The sequence below is a fragment of the Schistosoma mansoni genome, chromosome 3 (assembly GCF_000237925.1).
Source record: "Schistosoma mansoni strain Puerto Rico chromosome 3, complete genome".
Classification (NCBI taxonomy): domain Eukaryota; kingdom Metazoa; phylum Platyhelminthes; class Trematoda; order Strigeidida; family Schistosomatidae; genus Schistosoma; species Schistosoma mansoni.
Window position 1 is genome coordinate 27,341,293 of NC_031497.1, and position 22,113 is coordinate 27,363,405.

A 22,113-nucleotide genomic window follows, 5' to 3' on the forward strand; every position below is an offset into this window, starting at 1 on the left:
GGACAGTGTCTGGCTCTCCTATTAAACGGGATTGAGTTGTACTGTTTGGGTTGCCGCGTGAAAGTCTGGATGATGTCTGATTCTCCTGAAAATCAGTGCAAAATTACCCTGGCCCATAAAGGTATATTATATATTTCTTAGATTTTTCGTTCATGAACATTGATTCAATAAACCTTGAACCGATAGTTAAAGCTAGACCATCTGAGTTCGTCAATATGCACTGTTGAGCAGTACCATACTCGGACACAACAGCCATCCAGTGCATCCAAGTTTTTCATAGTGGTCTAGCTTCAATTGACTAATGAATTCAACTATAAAAAAATTACTCAAATCTCTACAAAACCTTCTGAAAATAAATAAAATTTTCATTTCAGTTCCTTGAACAATCTGATAGTTCTTCATCTTCATTATCCAACTTTATGCTTTTTCTTCCTTCCAGTGGTCAATTGTAAATTATCATAGTTGAAATCATGAGTTAATTGAACCTAGACCACCATGGAAAACTTGGAAGCACTGGACGACCGTTTCGTCCTATTATGGGACTCCTCAACAGTGCGCATCCACGATCCCTCACCCGCGAGATTCGAACTCAGGACCTACCAGTTTCGCGCCGAAGCACTTAACCGATAGACCATTGAGCTGGCCGGCATCCAATGGTGTTAATGTCTAACTTCAACCAATCCACGATTTCGAGCAACCGTTCACCAATTGTCTTCAGTGAGTTGATATCTCTACAACAGACGTGGTTGTACTGCATCGATCACTGCTTCCCACTAGAACTCAAGGAAATATCTCTTGAAGCCAGTAAATTAATATGGTTCACATTAAAAACACTACAAGATGTATAAATAAGGTCAATCATCCATAGATAAGTGCTATGATTTCGTTTACATTGTTACTTATTCAATGTTCAAGTTTGCACTACATCTGTCATATATCTTTTATGGATATTGTCCGGCCTTTCATCACGTGATTTATCCGCCAATCGAAATAAGACTTGTCTAATCTTAACACTGTAATAAAACAATGACGTTTGACCGGTATGAGCAGTCTAGCATCCTCATTGATCCTTTGTCCGCCTAGCCGTTCCAGTTGAGTCCAGAACACTAACAACAGCTTCTGACATCCGAATCATTTATTCCAAGGATACTTGGTTTATATACCAGACAGACAGACTGCATCACACCATAAAATAGAAAATAACATTTCTGCAAGATCAAGCCAAATGTGGCTGTGAATGTGGGAGTCAGTAATCAATAAACTGAGTATAATTCAGGAACAGTGAATCATACGATAATAATCTATAGGTCAAAATGAACCTTATAATAAGATGAATATAGATACACATGATCTTATTACTGAATAGTTATTCAATAAGGATATATATATTGAATATTAATCCATTAATAGATCTCAGAAGTTACCCATACTTTAATCTTTACTAAGATATAACAGATATATACTTATATATGGGTATACAAGTGTGTATGTGTGTGTGTGTATTGGGGAGAGTATATGGATAAACCAGCTTGTTTCCCCTTTCGTATTCTATACTACTGAACTCATTATCATAATTGAAAACTGATTAGTTAGTATTTACATTCTACTTGAAACTGATTTTCTAAATTGATCATCATATGTAACACATTATTATAATCAGAAAGGGGGTTTGGTGAATATTATAGTGATGTTAATAGTTGAGATCATGAATCAATTGAAGCTAGATCACTATGGAAAACCTGGAAGGACTGGACAACCTTTTTTGTCTTATTATGGGACTCCTCAATGGCAGTGCACATACACGATTCCGCCTCGCGAGATTCGAACCCAATTGATTGATGATCTCAACTATTAAAATTACTATAATATACACAAAATCCCTTCTGATGAAAATTTAATTTTCTTTCTCTATATATTTACATATTCAATAAAAATTTGAATGAAAAGTAGACTACACTACTGATTAATTAATCGTAACGGTAGTTAGAAGTTAACTGTTTAGTCAATCAACATTGTTTTTATTGCTTAGTGCCAGCAATAACAATATCTTTGATTAGGTTGCTTTGTACCTTGTACAATGAAAGGTTGTACACTTTTTAGAAACTCACCTTAATAGGTTATGTGATTAATAGTCATGATGATGTAGGTCCTGGGTTCGAATCTCGCGGGTGCGGGATCGTGGATGCGCACTGCCATTGAGGAGTCCCATAATAGAACGAAACGGCCGTCCAGTGCTTCCAAGTTTTCCATGGTGGTCTAGATTCAATTGACTCATGATTTCAACTACAAAAATAGAAAAAATATTTGATTACTTATTGAAATATCTAGATGTCAGGAACAGGTAATCCAGATGTTTAAGCAGGCCGCCAAATTATTTCTAAGTAAATATGAATCCTTGTTGAACTCGAGTTCGTGGATATAAGAATGGACAGTGTAAATGTCAATACTGGGGGGGGGGTAAAGGTACATTCATATGACGAGTCTTATATGGGGCGAAACACGTATCCTGGATACCACTACTAATCACAATTATACATATTGTTTTTTTCTTTCATAATTAGAACTACAACAGATTAACGTTATCTTCATTTCCATTTCGTGCCATTCCTTTCATTCATATATTTATAAACACTACATATCATTGGTTTCCTAGGTGATTCGAACCCCATTGTGTCAGTTACTGCATAAGTAGCTTAGTAGTAATGACTAAGACTATAAAACATAGTGATGCTTGTTTAAATATCATAGGGAATAATCATTCCATCAGGATTGAATACAAGTGACAACTGACAAAAGATATCGATCTAGAGTTTACGGCTAACTACGTCGAATTACGTAACAATAAGTCATACTACTTATATTATGTTTTTTGGTCCCTAATGTAACATTAGAACAGTTAATGTAAGTGATTTCATAGTCTGAAGCATGAGTTAATAGAAGCTAGACCACCAAGGAAAACCTGGAAGCACTGGACGGCCGTTTAGCCTCGGGAGATTCAAACCTCGAACCTACCAGTCTCATGCTTTCAACTATGTAAATACTAAATCTCCACAAAAAAACCCTTCTGATTGTAAGTGATTTCATTAAAATATAACTAGAATGTGAACTTTTATGTTCATTTCACTAATTGGTTTATTGTACTTTAAAGATTTGAGATATGACTACTCATGCACATTACTAGCTTACAAAATATACTTTACTCAGGTTAAAGGTTTCATCGTAGATTTAAATTCCCCCCATGAATACATATATTTGGAGAACTGAGTCCATAAAAGGTATAAGAATTAGGATGGTTATATTAAATATCAACAAATGATCAGTGTCATTTTTTTCTGGTTAGCTTTTTTTTTAGCGAGTTAGTTTTTCTACAGGGTGGGGACGCTAACCCCATGCCCAACCCTCCCACTTAACCTGAGCTTGGGACCGGCAGTAACTCTGGGAGAGCTACAGGCGGAGTTACATTCACTGGCCAGATACTATCAGCAACAGCGTTTTATGGGAGAGAACAAACCAGCTTCCAGCTGAAGAGGAAATTAGGAAAAGACATTAGAAGTGGAAAATCACCAAACTGCATCACGAGGCAATTCCTAACTTGGAATCCGGAAGCAAAGTGGAAAACAGGAAGGTCACAGAACACATTACGTCGGGAAATAGAAGCAGATATGAAAAGGATGAATGGTAACTGGGAAGAACTAGAAAGGATTGCCCAAGACAGAGTTAGATGGAGAATGCTGGTGGGCAGCCTATGCTTCTCTACGAGGGTTAACAAGCGTAAGTAAGTAAGTAAGATCAGTACCGTCCAATGAAAATACGCGGCAAAAAGTCACAATATCAGTAACATAGATTAGTTATCATTTTATTTATTAGTGAGAGCTTGAATTATACGTTTGTTGATATTCTGGATCGAATTTCGGTCAGTCTTTGTTGGCATATGTACATCCTGTGAGGACTGCTTATAACTGACCATTTCATACAATAATTGGATTATGATCAGTAGTAGAATTATAAATAACAATGTAAACATCACATCCATTGAATGAATGACAATCTGAATTCAATATACCTCAGTTTACAACACCGGGAGGTACATGATGCAAGTCACTATGTAAACATCAACATCAGCGTGCAACTGCATCCAACTGATAAATCTTAAATGGGATTAAATGTTCATCCTAGGTTTCAGTGTTATCTACGATTCTTTCATTCTTTAAATCCATCATTAATAATCAATATGGTTAAATATGTATTATCACTTATATGACGACTTAATTAATCCCAATCTCGTAGTATCTCTAACTCACATAGTTAATGAATGATGATTAAAAGCAATATTCAAGTTAAAAAGGTTTCGAATAAGTTTTTTCCTATATTACGGACATTTACGTCTCTTAAGTTAACCAGCCCCCGAATATCCTCGTACGGCCGAGGGTTGGGAGAGTCAGCTCTCCCTCGCCAAATGCTCTCACACTGCCATGTGCATACAACCACTGACAGGGAAGTCATACTCCCTTCTCTCGTGACAGGGATGATATTTACAAAATTGAAAAGACGAAAAGCAAATATCCAGCACTTTAACTGAGTTGGTGGATACGGAAGATCCACCTGAGAGAGTTGAAAAAACATTGACTCAAAGCCAATAGTCCACATGGGTTTTAGGATCCTATGTAATCAAATGGTGTATGAACCTATTGTTCTTCACTGACTATCATGGGACTGAATCTCCTCATGTTGCTCCATTGTCTTATGGATTAGACCTCTAAGTCATATGCTCTGAGTGTGACCCCCTAAGAAAACCATGAGCTCTGGTTTGGGCACCAGGACAGTATCTTAGCCCACACACAAATCAAATGACTTGAGTAGAGTATATGTATTCGCTTCCCCTATGTACCAATATTTATGTATTCAAATAAATAAATAAATAAGTTAACCAACAAATTTTGTTCACATGTCGATTTTATTCATTACATTGATCCCAGTTCTTGTGTAAACATACAATACTCATCTATTTTTATGGAAGCGAAATGCCCTACATAGTTTAATTAATGATCACGGTTGGTTAAGCTTTATGTTAATGAGCTGACACAGATTGATATACCAATGAAGTAGTTTTAAAATTGAATAAAGACTATGGGATAGGTTTTTTAAAGTTCAATATTCATTCATTTTCACTATTTAAAGGGAGTTATTCTTCGTTTACCATGAAATAAATTTTCAAAGTTGAATTCATTAGTCGATCTGAGCTAGATCAATATTGAAAATCTGAGATCACTGGATGGCCGTTTCGTCCTAGTGTGAGACTCCTCAGTAATATACCCTCGGTCTCATCTAACCTGTAGACCATTGAGCAGGCATCCAGCGGTGATAATATTTAACAGTAGTCGACCTATGATATTGTGGTCTAGAGGCTAATCGTTGGCACACGAGAACGGGTGTCCTTGGCTCGAGTCCCGCGTGTATGGCCTTAGATGTGAACTGTCGGGGATCCCATACTAGGATAAAACGGCTGTTTAATGCTCACAGGTTTTCAATGGTGGCCTAACATTGATCGATTCATGATCTCAACCATAAATTATTGATATTTTTCAATAGCGAAATCAAAGACCAGTAATTTTCAACAGGATCTATAATATTAGATGTTATTCAATGAATAAGAAGTGCACTTGACTCAATCATACAAGAGTTTCATTGTGATCTGAATGACTAATTCAACCCTAGTCGATATCGATTATAAGGCTCATCATGTTTCTTCCAATTCTTTTGCTATTTCAATTACTTTCTGTTTCCTTTACTATTCTGCTGGTTGGTATTCCATTTCCGATTACTGTTACATACTACTTATATCTGTCAACATAAATAGCATATGCCATAATACTGGTATAATCAATGCGTTAAATGATCATCACATATTGATTGAAGCTGAAAATATAAACTACTTGATTCTGACAAGTTGATCATCTCAAGAACTAAACATACTGGCCTCGATCCTTGGTTCTACACTGCTTATCAACCATAAAACAAGATGAAATAACTATCCAATCTTTTCATAGTTGAATGCGTGAGTCCATTGAAGTTAGACCACCATGGAAAACTCGGAAGCACTAGACGACCATTTCGTCCTATTGTGAGACTCCTCAGTGGAAGTGCGCATCCACGACCTCGCCTCGCGAGATTCGAACCCAGGACCTACCTATCCAATCTTTCTTAATCAACTGAATTCGGTTACTAATGTTGTTTCTTTTTTTGAAATCGTTGATTAAACTCTAGAACAATCCTTTTTACGCTTAAATAAGCGTTTTAATTAAATGCATTATGAAGACAAGAAAAAAAGAAACAAAAGAGAAGAGTAAATTAGGTCAGTTTTTTCGAATATTTTTTTGGGTTAACATCTCTTCAACCATATTTAGATAGATATATCTACCAAAGATAATAATTAGGTTAGTTGACTTGATGTTATGCAAATTATGTTGTGGGTAGATGAATAACTCCAATGATTAGATGTGTTAATCATGTATACATAAAGATGATTGAAAAGAAAGATTTAATGCTGAACACCAGTTTAGGTGTTCGGTAATCTTGGAGAAAGTGGTTGTCGTTTTTGGAGGTTTGAAGATATATTATCTGGAGTCAGAGTCATTGATACATAGGCGTACCTGAAGAAATCGAGGCTTTTAGTGGGATTTGAAACCGCTTTAACTCAGCTTCACATTCTGAAATGTTAGCATTAAGGTGTTTAGACTCTGGACTTATCTCCTATTGAATTATTTAATAGCTCTCAGAGTTGATTGATGGTATTAGACTAGGGGAGTATGATATTAGTCTCCACTTATTGATCGATCACTTCGTTTATTGGCAACGGTGGTCGGCAGCCCATGCCCAGGCATTAGTAAGTAAGTAAACCAACTAGGATGAAACATAAGTTTGGAACTATCTGCTATCTCTCATTAAAGAGTATTCAATAACTTGGAAACATGAGGGAAATCGATTGTTACATTTGTACCTAATGTATTACAAAGATAAGCTTAGAAAGTATATAATTCACTGACAGTGAATGTAAAATATGATTGGTCACCAAGTGTGGACAATCAGGCCCTTAGCCTATTGACTATTAAATATGTGTTTGTCTGGGACAGCAATTGATCAGTCTTTTAATAGCATATATACACAAGCTGGTGACCATCTGAACTCAGTAGCTAAGTGAATAACGCGATTGCGGTTGAAACGAACGGTATGATGGTTGAGTTTCGGAGTGAACATCGACTCTAGGATGCAGGCACATTCAGCTTACTAGTCTCAAATGGGACGAAACGCACGTTCCGGATTCCACTGCTAGTCATTATCCGTCTCTGCTTAAAGTTGGAAACCTAAATAATGATAGAGAGAGGGAAAGAAGGTTTGAAGAGAAACTTAATAACTTCATTTTACTGGTGTTCGTAGCTTGAAATCTATTCATTGGTTCATAATAATGATAAATTTAGTTAGTGAGAACAACGATTCTAGTAGGATAACATGAATTCATTTCTTTTCGTTTGGTACTTGTCAGCTACTTACAACCTGTGATATTCAAGATGGGTTTACTTTACATGCAAGGAAGAGTTTAGTTGGTAGCTATGTTGAAAACACATTAGTTTGGTATAGCCAGAGTGTAAATAAATTGAATAAATCGAATATGGTAAATATCTACCATATTCAGCAAGCACAATCAACAGGATGTTTAACATTGCATGATCCAGAACTTACCCGGCAACCAAACTATTAATTCTGTATAAAACAATATATTCAATAACACGACCAAAGGTCGACAAGCACCTCTTTCATATTACCACCAACTGTGTTTATAAGTTTAAGTGTACCTGTCAAAGCAACTACATTGGTCGAACAGAATGGAGAGAATATCTTAGATATTTTGATGAGTATGTTTCAAAAAGCCGTAGAATAAGAGGGAGAAATGCAATTGCCAAACATCTTTTGGACACAAGACATAAGGTCGATACCTTGGAATCTTTCATAAGTGTTAATTAACAGTCCAACTTTAGTCTTCTGAAGATTGCTGAAGCTGTTACTATCAGGCATCATCAACCTAAGTCATGTATTCAAAATGAGATAGTTATTAATCTTGCCTAAGCGACATATATTCCTTCGCTGTGGAGATTTGAGTAATTTCATGGTTGAAATCATTAGCCAATTGAAACTAAATCACCATGGAAAACCTGGAAGCACTCGACATCCGTTTCGTCTCAGTGTGGGACTCCTCAGTGGTGCGCATCCACGATCCCACAATAGAACGAAACGGCCGTCAAGTGCTTCCAGGTTTTCCAATGGTTGTCTAGCTTCAATTGATTCATGATTTCAACTATTAAAAAGACTATAATATCCACAAAACCCATTTTAATACTTCCTGTATCGCTTTTAGTGCTCCTGTATCTGACTCCAGTTAGATCGTTTCTGATTGTTATTGAAATATACATATCGTCAATCCCCGTATGTAATTAACGACTTAAATCATGTTAGTATATAACGGAATTAAATAAGTCAATAACGAGAAAGGATTTTTGAATACATATACTTTGTATACTCTTTGATCTGGACTGGAAATCAGAGTAAAGAAGCGAAATGAAGTGCAGTGGAGAAGGCATGTGAACCAACTTCATTTAATCAAGCGTTAATCTATATCTAAAGCCGAACAAAAATAAGTAACAAGCATATGGTGGATAGGATTCGAAGTGAACACATACGCTTACATAAAAACAATCAAGGTTGATAAGAGCATAATTAACAAGGTCAAAATGTGACTCAAGAAGAAGGGATAAAGTGACCTGTCCGGAAGCTAGAATAAGCTCTATTTAGGCTTGACATAGCAACTAACACTACAAGCCTACACTTAATTCAAAATACAAATTGAATACAAATAGAATTCATTAAGAGATGTCTACAGTGATTTGCATATAGGAGTTTATATGTACAGATCAGTCATAGACTTCACGCTACTGGAAATATGTTGAATTTAATATGAATTACATGTCTCTGAAGTTTGAAGAAACTTATGACAGGGTGATGTTTTTTGATGAACTTCACATGAAAGTGAACTATAAGTAAACACTCGGTCTCCATTATTTGAACATCATAATAAGCTTAATTGAAGATATTTTGATTTGACAGTAAACATAACATAGACAGTCAGTGAGTTAGAATTCTGTATAATTATTTAGTGAGAAACTGTAACCAGTGAAGTTCATCTGTGTCTGTTGTGAAACAGTAACTTAATGAATATAATAGCGAAAGGTGGTGCAATTTCGTGGATTGTTTAAAGTTAGACATTATTATCGTTGGTGGCCGTGTTAATGGTCTAGAGGTTAGGTGTTCGAGCCCGAGGCCAATGGTCCTAGGTTCGTATCCCGCGTGCAAGATCGTGGGTGAGCACAACTGAGGTATCCTAAACTAGGATGAAACGGTCGTTTAGTGCTTCCAAATTTGCCATGATTGTCCAGTTTTAATTGACTCATGAATTCAACTATTAAATGTTTAACTTAAGTTAAAACATTTTTATTGGATGAAGGGCTAAATATAACTCCCAATACTGCTTATTATATAAATTAATAATTTTCACTAAAATGTCTGAAAATATCACAAACATTTAGAGTTTGACAACACCTCAACCAGTAACATCTTCTATAATCGAAACATTCCAACCCAGTGAAATCAGAAGTCAGAAGCGAAGAGATTCAAAGTTAATATTTGATAGGCTATCTATATATCAAGAAGTAACTGATCTAAACTGGTTAACGGTTGTAGGAGAAGTTGAACACAGTGTACTCACTAGTCATCTTGTACGGATACGTGATCGAGCGCCTTCAGCTAGATGAGTCCATGAAAACTAATATGTGGCGAACATCAAATGTCGAAGACTAACAGATCTATTGATTTAAGGAATTTACTTACCGTTACATGTCTCACTCTTCATTGTCAATGTTAGTCATGAAAATCTTTATTCACAATCTAATTATGGGTTAAGTTTACTTAAGTCTTCCTAATTTTTTTTCTTTTTTTTTCTTTTCTCTTTTTCTTTTTCTTTTTTTTTCCGTAGGATGAAGTAAATCAGGTACTTACTTTAAACGTTTGGATTGAACAGGTAAACAGTAAATTCTTGTTATATGGAGAATTTTAAGAGGTTAATGTCTAGTTTCTTTTTCTAATTGTTAAGAACGAAATTAAGCAGATTTAGTGATAGGCAACTGGGTTATTCAAGATATCAAATTTTCCCTATATGAGACATGTTAATCATATATATATGAATCTATCATTTGATGTATCAAGATACCCAATAGATTACACTATTGATATATGACAAAATGCTCGTTTTTTTGGAGGGGGTGGGGTTCCATAACTAGCCACTATTCTGACTTCCTGAAAAGTAGTGACTAAATAGAAGGCGGCCTATACTCCTACAGAAAGAGGTAACGGGCGTAAGTTAGTGACCAAATAAATAGCAACAAAGAGATTATCCACTAATCTGTCATATGAGACTAATTAATTTTCATCTCATGATATAAACGACAGTATAATACAGTTCCTTATAAGTTTATACTGAATAGTTTAATATTATTTCGATAAGGAAATCAACTGACGATCAAAATTTTAATGAGAATGTACATATAAGAAGGGGTTTTTTGGATATTACCTTAAGTTTAATAGTTGAGATCATGAATCAATTGAAGCCAGACTACCATTGTGGAGTCAACTAAGTCTGTTGTGAGATATTAACTCACAATGGTGGATGTGTCACTCAATTTCGTGGATTGGTGGAAGTTAGACATTAATACCGTTGGATGCCAGTCGGTTCAGTGTTCTAGAGCTTAAGCGCTCGTGTGAGAGACTGATAGGTCCTGGGTTGTAATCTGGCGAGGCGGGATCGTTGATGCACACTATCACTGAGGAGTCCCACAATAGGACGAAACAGCATTCCAGGGCTTCCAGGTTTTCTATGGTGTTCTAGCTTTAATTGATTCATGATCTCAACTAATAAAAAGAATATACATAGTCATAACATTTATGGATCAACTGTTACTTGATAAGTCTTAGAACGAATTGATTTTCATGACTTTAAAAGAAACAACTTTGTGCGCCTTCTCTAGGAACTGTGACGAATGCGAACACACAAGTGAGGACAATCGAATGTATTTCAACACAAAATTACAGCATATCTCATTAAAATCTGACAATCATACAGTAAACAGTTAATTTGCAAACTATTAATCGATTGTCTCAATTATGACTGTTCCTTCTGCAACTATCAGTCCGTCGTCTCTGATTTCATAGTTCATGTATTTTCATACCAGTTGCGTTCCATTCCGGTTCCTCGCTTATCGATCTTCTACTGAAATACATTCAATGTCTGACCATCGTTGTATACTACTTATATGGATATAATTAACCCACACCACAATATGAATTATTAAGGGCTATATTATTCGTAACTATTATCTGCCTATTGAAATAATAGTATTCATTCTATTAGCTAAGTCAATTGTATTCAGTTTATTGTATAGATGTTTCAATAATATTTGGTCTTATTTGATGTTATATGTATGTTATTTAAGGAGTAGTCTGTGTCAACACTTAAAATAATGGTAGGGAGTGAATCAATTAAATATGTCGATTATTTCATTTACTTTGAGAATCTTATCATTCCTGATAGGTTGTGGTCTAAAGAAATCTTGGCGTAGATTCGAAAGATTTGATTAGCCATTGCCAACTCACTACACTTGGGGGTGTAGGGAAGCTATCGATCTAAAATGCCAAAGGAGTGGTAAACTACACAGAAGTTCTCTCCATCCTACTTTATGGCTATGACTATAAAAGATAGTTATGGGTTACTAGTATTCGACCATAGGTGTCTGTGAAGCACCAATCGTGCATTTTGGGACCGATGGGAGAGAATTGTCGTAGTTAGGCATAAAGTTCTATGTAAATATGGCAAATCGACTGATGATGAATTTTTATCTGTCAAGGTAAACGGCATATCCGTCACCTATACCGAACCACCTCTTACCTCAATGGCTGACCGTTTTTGGTGCTTGTGTGAGTTGGGAGAGAGGTGGAATAGGCCAAACGAAGAAGTGACATGCATCCTTGACGTCCTCAACTTTTGGACCAAGCTACGTTATTAGGCGTGAACTATCTAGTTGGAGTCCTTGACAAATGGTTAAAGAATGTGTAAAATAAGTTGAGGAAGATTTATTTGTAGACTAGATTAACTTATGATATCACTAGACTAGTTGGTTTCCTAAAAGAAAATTAAACTGTTAATCCGCTGTTTGACTTTAATTGGTATGTATTTTAATGAACTACTTACAAATTAATCATAAGTAAATCACTTGAAGTTATTCTAAAAAAAGCTATTTTGAATTTGAATAATTAACCATTTGCTGTGTATGGTTGGCGTCTAGCAATGGAGTCCAGGACGCGCCTTTCGTCCTATTTAAGACTCTTCAGCAATATATACCTGCATCCCAGAGTTAATGTTCGTTCCGGGATTCGAACCCCGTACCGTTTAGCTTCAATCACTATTACATCATCCATTTACCTACTAACTCTTGATAGCCACTAGCTTGTACACATATGTCAATAAAAGACTGACCAATTAAAATCTTGAACATCAATAAGAAGATTCAACACAACTGATACCAAAATTTTGTTGTGTATGTTTGAATAGATAAACATTTTCATAGTTGAAAGCGTGAGTCAATTGAAGCTAGACCACCATGAAAAACCTGGAAGCACTGAACGGCCGTTTCGTCCTATTATGGGACTCCTCAGCACGGTGAACGGTTGCTCAACTTCGTGGATCAGTTGAAGTTAGACATAAACACAATCGGATGCCGGCTCATTGTTCTATCGGTTTAGGGCTCTGGCGCGAGACTGGTAGGTCCTGGGTTCGAATGTCGTGAGTGCGGGATCGTGGATGCGCGCTGCTGATGAGTCCCATAATAGGACGAAATGGCCGTCCAGTGCTTCCAGGTTTTCGATGGTGGTCTAACTTCAATTGACTCATGCTTTCAACTATGAAAATACTGAAATCTCCACAAAACCCCTTCTGATAATTAAGATAAACATTTGTTTACATCTTAATGATAATAAATGTCAAAATATCGTGCATGATGATGATACTTGATCTAATGCTATAACTGACCTATTGTAATAATAAATAAATGTTTCAATGATTGTAGGGTAATATGATTTTTGCTTCAATATGTAAGTGATATACATATATACATTGTCATTATGCCAATGTGTAAGAGTTCTCATTTATATTGATTTATTGTTACTGAGTGACCTTTAAGAAAAACTATTTTTAAAGCTGATTATATCTACTTGGATTTATTATTATTATTATATGATATACCCATGTGGGCCAGGGTAATTTTGTATTGATTTTCAAGAGAAACAGACATCATCCAGACTTTCACATGACAACCCAAACAGTACAGCTTAATCCCGTTTAACAGGAGAATCAGACACTACATGAGCTTCAACGCTACAATCTGAATGGTGCAGCTCAATCCCGTGGTGCAACCACACAGGTACCAATCACCCTGGTGGACAATTCGCACCATTCATATGCACACTCACATCACATATATAATTATTCCAATCAGTGATCGTGTAAATTGATTATACACAGCATGAACAGGCCAAAGTTGACACATTCCGCTTACACGACAGTCAAATTCATTACTGTTAGCAGTGACGATATGCCTCACAACGCTCAAATGACAATGACCCTCGAGAACACGGAAAAGCAACCACCAGTATGAATGAGATCGGTTGACCAGTTAACCAAATTTTCACATGAATAATCAGCAAAACTTGCCAAAGCAATGCCGAACCATCCATAATGTCAATGGCGAACCTCCAGTCTCACATAAGACATTCATACCTACATGTCAAGACAGCTTATGCTGCATACAACACATATGTAGGGTAGTAAGCGAAATAGCTCGGCCTGAAGCTTTAGAGCATAAAGAACGCTTAAAACTCATTGCCTAGTGTCGGAATACTAATACAAGACCACCAAGACCATTTTTATCGCATTTGCGAAATTTTCATGTTTCCAACTTTCCAGACCCTGAGTTAGGTAATATCCATTTCTATTTGGATAACTTATATACAATACATAGTACATTTCTGTGGAGTTTTACATTCTAAGCAGGATGGTTTGGTCGTGAAGCTTTCATTGTTCTTCTGAACAATATCATTGGCATAAACTTCAGTTGTACCTGAAGTTTGTGCTAATGATGTGCTGACGATGACCAAACCATCCAGCTCAGGGAAAAAAACTCCGCTTAAATCATCCATCTGAGCTACTAATCTTCCCCACCATTGTTAAACTAATTTCATTTGATTAGTACATTGAGTTTGTTGATCAGTAGACTTTTACTCTGATGATAGTGATAACCTGGACGCATACGCTTATAAGAAACAAGTGTAATGATAATTTAAAGTAATTTGAGTACAACTCCCAGTTCCGAAACTATTTCAAAATGATCTTGTTGTTAAGGGCAACTAATCAAAGCAGACACAATTATTTAAGGATTCCTAATGAGAACTTCATCCATTTCTCTGTTTCTTTTTCATCGTTTTTGAACATATACTTCATATAACATATTAAGTTCCTTGCCGAGGTTTAAAGCAACACGAGCTAAGTCTATTATCATACTTTAAACTCAAAGATCTTACTTACTTACTTACGCCTGTCACCGCTCAATGAAGCACAGGTTGCCGGCCAACATACTCCAACCCACTCTGTCCTGGACAATCCTTTTTAGTTCTATCCAATTCTTGTTCATTATTCTCATATCTATCTCCATTTCTCGGCGTAATGTGTTCTTTTTTATCTTCCTTTTCTCCTTTGACCTTGAGGATTTCAATTTAGGGCTTGCCTTGTGACGCAGTTAGGTGATTTACTCAATGTGTGTCCTATCCACTTCCGATACTTCTTCCTAATTTCTTGCTCCACTACAATATGATTCGTTCTCTCCCATCGAAGGTTGTCCTTCTTTCAAAAACGCTAACCAGAAAAAAATAACCTCAAAGATCTTTTTTTCTCTTCTCTTTCTTCATAGGAATGGATTGATGAAAGACTTACATGGAATCCTCAAGATTATAATAATCTTTCAAGAATAAGAATTCCATGTCAAAAATTATGGTTACCAGATATTGTATTATATAATAGGTAAATGATTACATTATAGAAAATCATATTATTGTAATAAACTTTATTCAATTTGTATAGTTACATTAATGTGACGTCCTTGATTTGTCTACCCACTTTTGTGCCGAGGGTAACTTATCTAATGTAGTATAAGACCTTGACACGATAGGCTGACTGGCTTAACCTTGAGGCTAGGATGCTTGAGTTCGAAGTGGGGGCAGAGAGACGAAAACTATTTCATCACCTGATTGGCTGACAGGCACGTGAGAGAAAGAAGACAAGACAACTGGAACACTATTAGCTTTATTCCCGAAATCCGATCTGGTACCCGAATTCAGATTAGTGTAAAAAGATACATGAATACATAGATGACTAACCCGATCACAACGTACAATTATGTCCAAAACTGGGGGATTAGAGTAGAAAATAGAGTACAAAATGTTACGTCTACATCACAATAGCTTTGGAACAGAAAACGCTATGGCAGTGAATCATACAATCAAACGAAAGCTTATGATCTGTAGAATAGATTAGGGGACAAAGGTAAATGTTACTGTTATACAAGCTTTGAATTAAATGAAATAATAACGTCCCAAATAATAGCTTCCGTAGTTTGTTAAGGCTTCTTGTTTCTCTGTTCACATCAATTAATGATGACATTTAGATTCAAATTGAAAACATAGTACATTGAACAACTAGTTCCATCGGTAATGTAATAGATTCATTTCAAAAAACTACTGGATGCTTGAATCGTCTCAATTTTGTATAGGACAACAATTGATCAGTCTCTTCTTGTTCGAATTGCCTGGATATTGCCCTTAAGTCATTAGCATTATAAACAGATATGGATGGTGACTTGTATTCATGTATATAAAATAAAAGTCATCTCATTGCACAAACTAGGGGTTATCTAGACTCAGTAGCTAAGTGGATATTTACCTCAAACGCCATCGTTTGAGGTAAATAGCACTAGGTTCAAGTCCTGGATTGAACGTCGACTTTAGGATGCAGGTACATCTAGATGACATGTCCCAGACAAGACAAGACGCGTCTTGAATTCCACTACTAGCCACCATCTATCTTTGTATATAATGATCTACATTCAACTTCAAATTTCAAATGAATGACTATTGTAGAAGTGCATTTTTGATCGATTCGGGTACATAATTCAATAAATTATGAAATCTATTGTTGGAATGAATTTAGATAAAATTCAGGTAAACTCAATGTTAAAAATAACAACTATTGGTTCAGTCCGTTAGTCGTCCAGCCATAAAGTAGGACCAGGCACATATATGCCGTCACTCCTCTGTCCAGTGAGCAGTACGACTTCGCCTTCGGACCTTGGGTTTGCTGCTTTTAGTCTTACCGCTCTTCACAACCGACCTGCCTGGCATGTTAGGACCTTGAAGAACGATTGTTCCAGCCAGTATGGCTCGATTAGTTCATCATGATAAGCAAGCACGACCACCACATCAACGTAACAGCAACGGTCGGGAACTATTGGTTCGGTAGGATCTTGGGAATTAGGTAAAAACGGTCAGATCTTAAATCGTTGATGAACGAATCACGTACAAAACGAATATCCTTTAATTTTAGATAACGTAGCTAATCGTTTATGTGTAGAGATATCATTCCAAATGATAAAGGAGTGTATTTTACAGGCTAGTAATCTTGTCTTTGAAATAAGAACACTTGACATTTCACGTCAAGGATCTAGTCACCTGAACAGGTATCACTCCTATATATCGTCATATTAAGTTCATCTATCTACTGGCATTCCAATATTTCATGTAAAAAATACGAAACGCTTTTATCAAATCATAACATTCTCCTCGATCAGTGGAGTACAACTAGGTCTTTTGTGAGATAGTAACTCATTGAAGACAATGATAGACGGTGGCACAATTTCGTGCATTGGTTAAAGTTAGACATGAACACCATTGGATGCCAGCCAGCTCAATGATCTAGAGATTAAACGTTCGCGCGCTGGACCGATAGGTCTTGTGTTTGAGTGTAGTGTGCGGGATCATGGATGAGAACTGTTGAGGAGCCTCATACTAAGACGAAACGGCCGTCCAGTGCTTCCACGTTTTCCATGATGATCTAGCTTCAATTGACTCATGATTTCACCTATCAGTCTTTTCGAATTGTCAGATATGAAGAAAGAAACATAAAATATAAAGGTCATAGTAATGAAACCTGAATAATGATCAAGGAAAGGTGTTTAAAGGGAAGTAATAACTGATTATAGTTTGAAATTACTAAACACTACTTAATAAAGGAATGAAAAAAAAATCAAAGCAAACTACAAACGGTAATTAGGGTCAAGGAATGATGAAACAGGTTGGACGTATTGTTTTTTCACTCAAAGTTTAGGCTTGAATTAGTGGATTGTCAATGCCTCAGCAATGTATGGAACTTTGATTCGACCTCCCTTTGATCCAATTCATTTGACCATGTAGATTATTTTGAAAGAAGACTCCTTTGGAGCGATATGTTCATAGTGTATGAATATAGAATTATGGTTCAGATAAGTTTTTGATAGGTAATTGTAAATTGGAAAGACAATAATCGAAACAAATATAGAAATTTTATAAACAAAGATGGATAGTGGTTAGCAGTGGAATCCAGTTTGACGCGTTTTTCGTCCCATTTTGGACTCGTCAGCTGAACGTACTTATATCTGAGTTGATGTTCACTCTGGGACTCAAACCTAGTACCGTTCTCTTTAAACGCCATCACGTTATCCACTTAGGTTATCAGGACTCAGTACCTAAGTGGATAAATGTTATATTTTGAACTTAGATTCTTAGTATGTTGCGTAATAGTTAAGCACTCGAACTCTAGAACCCTCCTAATTCGCGAATGAGAATACATAAGACTAGTAAGTAGGAATATATTTCCCAACACAATGTCAAATATAGTACAAAAATCTCATGTATTAATAGTTTTTGGCTGAAATTAAATCATCATTTCGGATAGCCAATAGGCGTATAGGGGGTTCTTCTTGTCCAACGAGTAGGAGAACTACACGTCGACATTCTAGAACGTTCCTCTAGCGGTGATTGGATGGAATGCTTTCGGCTTTTTCTAGGCTTCTTGAGACTTCCCTAAGTTTGCCAACGAGCTATCCTTACAATAACATGATGACGTTTTAAGTGAACGGTACTTGGTTCGAGTCCCTAGATTGAACATCAACTCTCATATATAGTCGGAACAATCCATATTTGTAACATTTTATCATATTATTTTCATTATTTTAGTGCAGATGATTATAAAACAGATTATATGCAAAGTAAAGCAATGGTACAATATAATGGTAATGTATTTTGGCCACCACCAGCTAAATTACGATCCACTTGTAAAATTGATATAACTTATTTTCCATTTGATGATCAATCATGTACTATGAAATTTGGTTCATGGACATATGATGGTTGGCAAGTGAATGTAATTAAAAGGTTAGTTAATATATACACTTAATATTGTTTGTTTGAATCTTCCCATTGATGTTTTTGGGACTGTAACTGATCAGTCTCTAATCGGCACATGTGTATACTGTGCGTATTGCCTCGGTATAACCTTTGATCACAATCATGGTAAGCAAAGACGGATAGTGGCTAGCAGTGGAATCCAGTTTGACGCGCATTTCGTTCTAATTGGGAGAGGTAGACTGACCAGTTGCAGTCCCAAAAACATCAATGAGAAGATTCAAACAAACAATACTAAGTGAATTTAAACTTCACTCCATTGCACAAGCAAGTGGCTATCAGGACTCAGTAGCTAATTGGATAACTCGATAGCGTTTGAAACGAACGGTACGGGGTTCGAGTTGTGGAGTGAACATTAACTCTGAGATGCAGGTACATCCAGCTGACGAGTCCCAAATCGGACGAAACGCGTGTCAAACTGGATTTCACTGCTAGCCACTATCCATCTTTGCTTATAATGTTAGTGAATATATTTTTGTTTTAAAATTGATCTGTTTACACTGAATATAAATGACTTAACAGTCATGATGTTTCAAGTTTAATGATAATCTTAGTTCATTGTTTCGGTTGTTTGGAACTTCCCATTAATGTATAAGACTGCAATTGATCAGTCTCTCATTGACATATAGGCTTCCTGAGCGGATCGCCTTGATATTACCATTGAATTACAAGAATTTACTGCGTTCAGAAACGGAAGATAGCTAGCAGTGGAATTCAGGAGGAGCGTTTTGTCCTATTTGAGACTCTTCGATTGAATGTATCACATGAATAACATTCATTTCGGGACTCAAACCCAGCACCTTCCGCTTCAAATTACATCACATCATCCACTTAGCTATTGAGTCCAGATAGCCACTGACTTGTGCAATGGAGTAAAGTTTAATTAGCGACAATATCAAAGCAATCGTTACTAGATGCACACAAGCCAAACAAGACGTCAGTGGCTATCTGAACTCAGTTGCTAACTGATTAATACGATGATGTTTGAGACAAACGGTACTGGGCTTGAGTCCTGGAGTGAATACCATCTCTGGTATGCAGATGTACTCAACTGACGAGTCCCAAATAGGATGGAAAGCATAACCTAGATCAAACACTCTAGCCACCATAAATCTCTGCTAGTAAGGCTGACCATTATTATAGATTAAGACTAAATGATGTGTTAATGGCAACGAAGTAGATCTAGATTAACGTTTCATGCCATATAAATTATGATGTTCTACGTAATATTGTGTAGAAATGTAAACTTGTTATATCTTGTAGCCTTGTGCCCCCTATTAATATATGACGTAATGATACCGCTAACTAGAGAACAGTGATTTATCAACCGGACCAATGTGGCGTAAAACCCGTTTAGAGTCCTTATTCCTGCCTAATACTGCCTGTTGAGTTTAGATTTTCAGACTATCCACCTACTTACTAGGGTTAACTCGGGGTTATAAAGCATTGTGAACAATAAGGACAATGATTTACAGTTGATGATTAGGGTCAAGAATTAGATTTAAGGTTTTCATTATGAAGTGAAATTAGCTATAATTATCAGAAGAGGGTTTGTAGAAACTTTAGTAATTTTATAGTTGAAATCATGAATCTATTGAAGCTAGATCACCATGGAAAACCTGGAAGCACTGGACAGCCGCTTCGTCCTATTGTAGGACTCATCAGCAGTGACCAGTGGAGTACAACCACGTCTGAAGTGAGATATCAACTCACTGAAGATAATGGTGGACGGTTGCCCAATTTCGTGGATTGGGTGAAGTTAAACATTAACACCGTTGGATGCCAACCGGCGCTCGCGCGGAAGACTGATATGTCCTGTGTTGGAATCTCGTGAGGCGGGATAGTGGATACGCACTGCTGAGGAGTCCCACAATAGGACGAAACTGCCGTCCAGTGCTTCCATGTTTTCCATGATGGTTTAGCTTCAATTGATTCGTGATTTCAACTATTAAATTAGCTCTAATTGCCAAAACTCTATTTAGACAATTGAGTGAATGAATTCCGCGCCAAAATCCAAGATCTCTTATCGTAAATCTGATTAGTTCCTCCATTAAATCTAGTCTCACCCATGTAACTATTGACATTAATATTCAGATATATAGATTACGAATGAGATCAATATGGGATCACATTTCAAATTATACAACTATATATGAGTTTATATTCTACATGAAATCAAAAGATAGATACACATCGAATGAGTTCTTGCTTGAATATTGGTTAGCAAACATCTACGATCAAATTTAGCCCAATGGCCAATCTAACTTATTTTCATTGATGACAATTTAAGCTGAACAATCTAATACATAATTTCTAAAACTGATATAATCATAAAGGAAACTGATAGTTAACAGCTGAGATGATTGTTGGATTCCGTGTACCTGGTCAGCATCGATGAACATCGATGAACAAGAAAGATCTAATTCAGACTTAAAGGTAACGATTGGCAAATTGAAGGGCTTCTTTCCTACAATTGAAGAATATATGGAGCTCAAAACAACTGTCTGCCAACCAATATCAATGTCATAACCTTCAATACGAACGTCAAGATAGTTCAACTGTACGGAGATCAAACTTGGAGAATTACTACAGCCATCATCCAGCAGATACAAGCATTTATAAACAGTTATCTACACAAGATACTCAATATCCGTTGACTGGATATCATCAGAAACAGCTTACGTTAAGAGAAAACAGATCAGGTTCCATCTGAAGACGAAATTAGTAAAAGGACTATGGAAGTGGATAGGACATACATTGAGGAAATTACCAAACTGTATCATGAAGCAAGCCATAACTTGGAATCCTAAAGGGAAACACAAAAGAGGAAGGCCAACGAAAGCATTACGTCGAGAATTAGAGGTAGACATGGAAAAGATGAATAGTAATTGGAAACAACTGGAGAGGATTGCCCATGACAGTGTTGAATAAAGAATGCTGTTAGACAACTTATGCTCCTCGACGAGGATTAACAGGTGTAAGTAAGTAATGTTCAAGTAAAACTCAATCATATCTTGATTCATCTAACCAATTATCCTTTCGTATTATTGTCATAAACGATAAGAACTAGAACCAAAATCAATAAGTAGTCAATCAGTAATTATGAAGGGATAACCTAACCATTCACTGTCTATCGCTCTTAATGAATGAATTACTCCTCTGAACATAATTATCATTTATTGTGACTTGATATATTAGTTTTGTTTGACTATCATGGCCTAATTGAGATTTCCCCTCCCCCTTTTTTATTCTATTTTAGACATGATGAAGTAGATACATCGAATTATGTTGAAAATGGTGAATGGGATCTACTTAAAGTAGTAGTAGAAAGACATGAGGTATAATTAAATGTATTATTTTTATAGGTACTACAACTTTTTACATTCGATTTCGAATTTGGTTATTTAGATT

General features: G+C 36.3%; 1 protein-coding gene across 1 annotated transcript; it reads left to right on the forward strand.

Annotated features, from left to right (window-relative positions):
• Positions 1-9,006: 9,006 nt before the first annotated feature.
• On the forward strand, positions 9,007-18,694 carry Smp_197600 (putative nachr subunit; the record flags this gene model as incomplete). Its single annotated transcript, XM_018799838.1, has 3 exons — positions 9,007-9,078; positions 15,120-15,229; positions 18,475-18,694. The coding sequence occupies 3 exons, from the start codon at positions 9,007-9,009 to the stop codon at positions 18,692-18,694; spliced, it is 402 nt and encodes a 133-aa protein (XP_018651587.1).
• Positions 18,695-22,113: the final 3,419 nt, after the last annotated feature.